The sequence below is a fragment of the Pseudorasbora parva genome, chromosome 19, assembly GCF_024679245.1.
Source record: "Pseudorasbora parva isolate DD20220531a chromosome 19, ASM2467924v1, whole genome shotgun sequence".
In the NCBI taxonomy this organism is placed as follows: Eukaryota; Metazoa; Chordata; class Actinopteri; order Cypriniformes; family Gobionidae; genus Pseudorasbora; species Pseudorasbora parva.
Window position 1 is genome coordinate 41,534,376 of NC_090190.1, and position 7,600 is coordinate 41,541,975.

General features: G+C 42.3%; 1 protein-coding gene across 2 annotated transcripts in view; it reads right to left on the bottom strand.

Moving 5' to 3' along the window:
* LOC137047578 (dolichyl-diphosphooligosaccharide--protein glycosyltransferase subunit STT3B-like) overlaps window positions 1-7,202 on the bottom strand; it is a 42,137-nt gene extending 34,935 nt beyond the window's left edge. For both annotated transcript variants that reach the window (XM_067425349.1, XM_067425348.1), the window contains exon 1: window positions 6,856-7,202. In XM_067425349.1, the coding sequence (XP_067281450.1) occupies window positions 6,856-7,085 (230 nt within the window). In that variant the 5' untranslated portion in view covers window positions 7,086-7,202. The remainder of the gene's footprint in view (window positions 1-6,855) is intronic.
* Window positions 7,203-7,600: the final 398 nt, after the last annotated feature.

Consider the following 7,600-nt stretch of genomic DNA (forward strand, 5'->3'; position numbering starts at 1 on the left):
GCCTTTAAGGTACTAACACACACTCTTAAAGTACTGATATGAACCTTTAAGGCACTAATACACACTCTTAAAGTACTGATATGAGCCTTTAAGGTACTAATACACACTCTTAAAGTACTGATATGAACCTTTAAGGTACTAATACACACTCTTAAAGTATTGATATGAACCTTTAAGGTACTAATACACACTCTTAAAGTACTGATATGAGCCTTTAAGGTACTAATACACACTCTTAAAGTACTGATATGAGCATTTAAGGTACTAACACACACTCTTAAAGCACTGATATGAGCCTTTAAGGTACTAACACACACTCTTAAAGTACTGATATGAACCTTTAAGGTACTAATACACACTCTTAAAGTACTGATATGAACCTTTAAGGTACTAATACACACTCTTAAAGTACTGATAGTTCATATCAGTACTTTAAGGTACTAATACACACTCTTAAAGTACTGATATGAACCTTTAAGGTACTAATACACACTCTTAAAGTACTGATATGAGCCTTTAAGGTACTAACACACACTCTTAAAGTACTGATATGAGCCTTTAAGGTAGTAACACACACTCTTAAAGTACTGATATGAACCTTTAAGGTACTAATACACACTCTTAAAGTACTGATATGAACCTTTAAGGTACTAATACACACTCTTAAAGTACTGATATGAACCTTTAAGGTACTAATACACACTCTTAAAGTACTGATATGAGCCTTTAAGGTAGTAACACACACTCTTAAAGTACTGATATGAACCTTTAAGGTACTAATACACACTCTTAAAGTACTGATATGAGCCTTTAAGGTAGTAACACACACTCTTAAAGTACTGATATGAGCCTTTAAGGTACTAATACACACTCTTAAAGTACTGATATGAGCCTTTAAGGTACTAACACACACTCTTAAAGTACTGATATGAGCCTTTAAGGTACTAACACACACTCTTAAAGTACTGATATGAGCCTTTAAGGTACTAATACACACTCTTAAAGAACTGATATGAGCCTTTAAGGTACTAATACACACTCTTAAAGTACTGATATGAGCCTTTAAGGTACTAATACACACTCTTAAAGTACACACACACACACACACAGCTCAACCAGCAGGGACTGATAGTCTTGAATCTTCTTCCTCTCCATTGTCCTCCATCACTGTCTGTTTTCTGGTTCCTGTGGGTCTGATCTGGCTCCGTCTGATGAGCGAGTCCATGTTTGACAGACAGTCTGCCAACCAGAATCACATGCACTGCCTAAACACAGTCTGTGCCACCAGAGATGAGGATGATGCCATTATATCCACACACACACACACACACACACTCAGAAAAGCGCCAGCCGACCAGCTCAGAGGAAGAGATGCCAGCGAGTGTTTATGCCAGAGACTCACAATCATCTCTGCCAAACAGACACAAACAAACACTCACAGATGACTGGAGCAGTGATGTTTATATATAATGCTAGTTGTATTCATAGTTTTCACTATAATACCGGTAATCTCACATGAAGCTCCTCTAGAGACTCAGCAACGTCTCAAACCGTTCTCAGATTTTACAATCAAACGTCAGAGGCGAGCTCAATCATTTCTCATCTCTAGACTCTTACTCTACGACTGTTGACTGTTTTAGGACACAAAGACGACTTCTGAAGCTTCATCCGAGCAGGTTCAGCGGTCACACAGAAGTTTGTTTCAGTCAAATTTGGCAGTGGCGTCTCAGATTTAAGCTGGGAGAAACACACACAGCTTCAGTCAGAGTGATTCATTTTCCTTCAGAAAGAGAGGACGGCTCTTCAGACAGACTTCAGAAAGAATCACTGGAGGCTTTTTTTCTGCTACTAGAGACAAAACCGTTTATCGTACAAACCCAGAGCCACTCGCAGAGCAGCAAACATTGGGTTTTTAAGAGTTTAAATGCTCAAAACCCTCAGAGGACACAACAAAACCCGACAGAACAGCAGATGATTTCTAATAGATTCTAATGGAGCTGGAATTCAAATCCTCTCAGGATTCTCACATCACATGCCGAGGGTTAAAGACACACTGAGACATTTGTCCTCTTAACACACACACATCAAAACCACTGGTGGAATAATGAATTCAGGAGGGAACTGAGTCTACTGTGTCTGAGTTTTTACAATAAACCCACAAACAAATCAAACTTTATAATGATATGATACATAAATTCACAAAATACAGAACACATACACAGATCAGGCATAACATTATGACCACTGACCGGTGAAGTGGATAACACTGATGATCTCTTCATCACGGCTCCTGTTAGTGGGTGGGATATATTAGGCAGCAAGTGAACATTTTTTCCTTAAAGTTGATGTGTTAGAAGCAGGAGAAATGGGCAAGAGTAAGGATTTGAGTGAGTTTGAGAAGGGCCAGATTGTGACGGCTAGACGACTGGGTCAGAGCATCTCCAAAACTGCAGCTCTTGTGGGCTGTTCCCGGTCTGCAGTGGTCAGTATCTATCAAAAGTGCTCCAAGGAAGGACCAGTGGAGAACCGGCCACAGGGTCATGGGCGGCCAAGGCTCATTGATGCACGTGGGGAGCGAAGGCTGGCCCGTGTGGTCCGATCAAACAGACGAGCTACTGGAGCTCAGACTGCTCCAGAAGTTAATGCTGGTTCTGATAGAAAGCTGTCAGAATACACAGAGCATCTCAGTTTGTTGAGTATGGGGCGGCATAGCCGCTGACCAGTCAGGGTGCCCATGCTGACCCCTGACCCCGCCGAAAGCACCAATGGAAGAAGGTGGCCTGGTCTGATGAATCACGTTTTCTTTTACATCACATGGATGGCCAGGTGTGTGTGCGTGGCTTACCTGGAGAACAAATGGCCCCAGGATGCACTATGGGAAGAAGGCAAGCCGGTGAAGGCAATGTGATGCTTTGGGCAATGTTCTGCTGGGAAACCTTGGGTCCTGCCACAAGTACCACCTGCCTCAGCACAGAAGAACAGGAAGGTGCCATATCCAACGTGTTCTCACAAAGTTGGGAGCATAAAATTGTCCAAAATGTCTTGGCGTCCCTGAAAATCAACACTACACCATAATCCCCCCTCCACCAAAATGTACACTTAGCACAATGCAGCCTGGCAAGTACCGTTCTCCTGGCAACCGCCAAACCCAGACTCGTCCATGGGATTGTCAGACTGAAGCGTGATTGGTCGCTCAGAGAACACGTCTCACTGCTCTGGAGTCCTGTGGCGGCTGCTTTACTCCACTGCATCCCACGCTTTGCATTGCTCTTGGTGATGTAAGGCTTAGATGAGCTGCTCAGCCATGGAAACCCATTCCATGAAGCTCTCTACACACTGATCTTAAGCTCATCAGAAGTTTGGAGATCTAGAGCTGTTGACTCTACAGAAAGTTGGTGACTTCTGCACACTGACCCTCAGCATGCGCTGACCCCGCTCTGTGATTTTACGTGGCCTATCACTTTGTGGCTGAGTTGCTGTTGTTCCCAATCACTTCCTCTTTGTTATAATCCCACTAACAGTTGAGCGTGGAATATTTAGTAGTGAGGAAATGTCAGGAATGGACTTATTGCACAGGTGTCAGCCTATCACGGCCCCACGCTTGAGTTCACTGAGCTCCTGAGAGCGACCCATTCTTTCACTAATGTGTGTAGAAGCGTCTGCAGGCCTAGAGCTGGATTTACACACCTGTGGCCATGAAGAGATTGAACACCTGAACTCAGTGATGAGGAGGGGCGTCCCAATACTTTTGGCAGTAGAGTGGATATACAAGAGAGTTAAATATTTTAATCAGCTTGACGGTTAACTTATAGCGGCGCACTCTCTGCTTACATCCCAAAAACTGCTGAATAATACAACACATTAATGAAGCACTCAGCAAAAAAAGGGATAATATGTATAATTTTTTTAACCAAATTATATGCACTGGATTATGCAAGGACATGAAAAAACACACAAACAAGACTCAAAGTCACAAGACGCACATCGCAAGATCTCACCCGGGTCACATGTCTGAAAATATAAAAACTGTGATGTGACCCAAAAGGCTTCAGACTGCAGTATTAACCGGCTATATTCTATAACAACACACTGGTTTCAGCACATTACCTGTGTCATTAAGGAGCTGCTGGGATTCACACACTTTTCCTGACTGTGACAAGACATAATTAATCTTTTGCTCATGGTTTAAATTCACCTGCGTTGTGATGAAACCTGGTTTATGAATTCCAGTGAAATTCTATTACTCAGGAGAACAGGTAATAATAATTCAGCACTCATATATAAAAATTATTATCCTCAAGTAGGTCTTTTACATTGTGACCTGATTTACTTCACTAATCTACAGTCTGGATTGAATCCAGGCACTCAGCGGATCACAGCCTGAAACGACGGAGGAAATCTATATGTGTGTGTGTTATCTGGGAGAACAGCAGTGTTTCTAACAGCTACTTGATCAATACTGGTTAACCATCAGAGTCTCGCCGAGCAGCGGGAGGCAAACTAACCGCAGGATCTCTCTCATCCGTCTCCGTCTCATTCTGACTGCTCTCCGTCTCGTCACACTCGTCTGATGAACGTGTGATTACAAACACTCAGTCTGACCAGAATCCATATTCCCCTCAATCAAGATCATTAGAGGCTTCAGTCTTAAAGTCAAGATGATAGAAGGCTTACCTGCTTAAAACATGTTCCTGAACGAGTCAATGTCTTCTCTGCCGTCTGTGTAGTCAGCACACAGATGATGTAGTCAGCACACAGATGATGTCTATGTAGTCAGCACACAGATGATGTCTATGTAGTCAGCACACAGATGATGTCTATGTAGTCAGCACACAGATGATGTCTATGTAGTCAGCTCATAGATAATGTCTATGTAGTCAGGTCACAGATGATGTCTATGTAGTCAGCTCACAGATGATGTAGTCAGCACACAGATGATGTCTATGTAGTCAGCACACAGATGATGTCTATGTAGTCAGCTCACAGATGATGTAGTCAGCACACAGATGATGTCTATGTAGTCAGCTCACAGATGATGTCTATGTAGTCAGCTCATAGATAATGTCTCTATGTAGTCAGCTCACAGATTATGTCTATGTAGTCAGCTCATAGATAATGTCTCTATGTAGTCAAATCACAGATGATGTCTATGTAGTCAGCTCATAGATAATGTCTATGTAGTCAGGTCACAGATGATGTCTATGTAGTCAGCTCATAGATAATGTCTATGTAGTCAGGTCACAGATGATGTCTATGTAGTCAGCTCATAGATAATGTCTATGTAGTCAAATCACAGATGATGTCTATGTAGTCAGCTCATAGATAATGTCTATGTAGTCAGGTCACAGATGTAGTCTATGTAGTCAGCTCACAGATGATGTAGTCAGCTCACAGATGATGTCTATGTTGTCAGCTCACAGATGTTATCTATGTTGTCAGCTCACAGATGTTATCTATGTAGTCAGCTCACAGATTATGTAGTCTATGTAGTCAGCTCACAGATGATGTCTATGTAGTCAGCTCAAAGATTATGTAGTCTATGTAGTCAGCTCACAGATGTAGTCTATGTAGTCAGCTCACAGATGATGTTTATATAGTCAGCTCACAGATGATGTCTATGTAGTCAGCTCACAGATGATGTCTATGTAGTCAGTTCACAGATGATGTCTATGTAGTCAGCTCACAGATGATGTTTATATAGTCAGCTCACAGATGATGTCTATGTAGTCAGCTCACAGATGATGTCTATGTAGTCAGCTCGCAGATGATGTCTATGTAGTCAGCTCACAGATGATGTCTATGTAGTCAGCTCACAGATGATGTCTATGTAGTCAGCTCACAGATGATGTCTATGTAGTCAGCTCACAGATGATGTTTATATAGTCAGCTCGCAGATGATGTCTATGTAGTCAGCTCGCAGATGATGTCTATGTAGTCAGCTCACAGATGATGTTTATATAGTCAGCTCACAGATGATGTCTATGTAGTCAGCTCACAGATGATGTCTATGTAGTCAGCTCACAGATGATGTCTATGTAGTCAGCTCACAGATGATGTTTATATAGTCAGCTCACAGATGATGTCTATGTAGTCAGCTCACAGATGATGTTTATATAGTCAGCTCACAGATGATGTTTATATAGTCAGCTCGCAGATGATGTCTATGTAGTCAGCTCGCAGATGATGTCTATGTAGTCAGCTCGCAGATGATGTCTATGTAGTCAGCTCGCAGATGATGTCTATGTAGTCAGCTCACAGATGATGTCTATGTAGTCAGCTCACAGATGATGTCTATGTAGTCAGCTCACAGATGATGTCTATGCAGTCAGCTCACAGATGATGTCTATGTTGTCAGCTCACAGATGATGTTTATATAGTCAGCTCACAGATGATGTTTATATAGTCAGCTCGCAGATGATGTCTATGTAGTCAGCTCGCAGATGATGTCTATGTTGTCAGCTCGCAGATGATGTCTATGTAGTCAGCTCACAGATGATGTCTATGCAGTCAGCTCGCAGATGATGTCTATGTAGTCAGCTCACAGATGATGTAGTCAGCTCATTGATAATGTCTATGTAGTCAGCTCACAGATGATGTCTATGTAGTCAGCTCACAGATGATGTCTATGTAGTCAGCTCACTAAGTTTTGAGACAAACTGAGGTTTATTGAGATAAACAGAACAGTTTTCCTCAGAAACGTACTCAGCAACGTCTCCCTTAACACCCACTTTACAGCAGCTCTTACAGTTTAGACAAATTAGACAACAAAAGATCAAATCCAGGATGACTTTCACAGTTATCTGGAGTTTGAAGTGAAGAGCGCGCTAATATCTGACAGGACGGAAAGTTGCTCACCACGGATCAAACTCATGAATGAGGCTCTCGAAGCGGATCACGGCGAACAGTCTGGAGCTGAACCCACACACACACGCCAGGAGAAGGATGGTGAACGACAGCAGAGACTGACATCCAGCCGGCTGCGATAATCCGCGCTTTCCTCCGCCACCACCCGCGGCGCCGGAGCGGCTGAACCCGGGCGGAGAGCCGCCGGTACCGGCTGAAGATCTGCGATGAAGCTCCGTCATATTCAGACAGGATGAGAGTCTGATTATTCACAAGTGAATCGGTTCACCAGCGGATCTCACGTCATCATTAACCGTCAGTGCAGTTCGGCTCTGAATGAGATCCGCGTCCAGCGTGTGATGTCCAATTCCAGAACGAATCGTTTATTTGAAACGGTTCTTTGCAGTGATTCAGTTGAACCGACTCGCGTTTCACTACCAAGTCCGGAGTTTACTCTACAATAACGTCTAGATTACAATATGTTGACACTGGAAAACCACTGTAAATTAATTTTGGATTAGGCCTAAATTATTTAACAAGAATACGTTTTACAGATAGTGGTTTTATTTCATAAGCAATAGCTCTGCTTTTGTAGTAACAAATATGAATAAGCCTTTTGAGAAAATTGTTGTTTTTTTTGTAATGATGGCAAGACATTCGAGGAAAACTAAAGGAAATATTTTACGCAATATAGCCAGATTTAACTAAACTTTAGCAAAACTGACAGACTCAAAAATTAGTCGATGAATAGGTTATT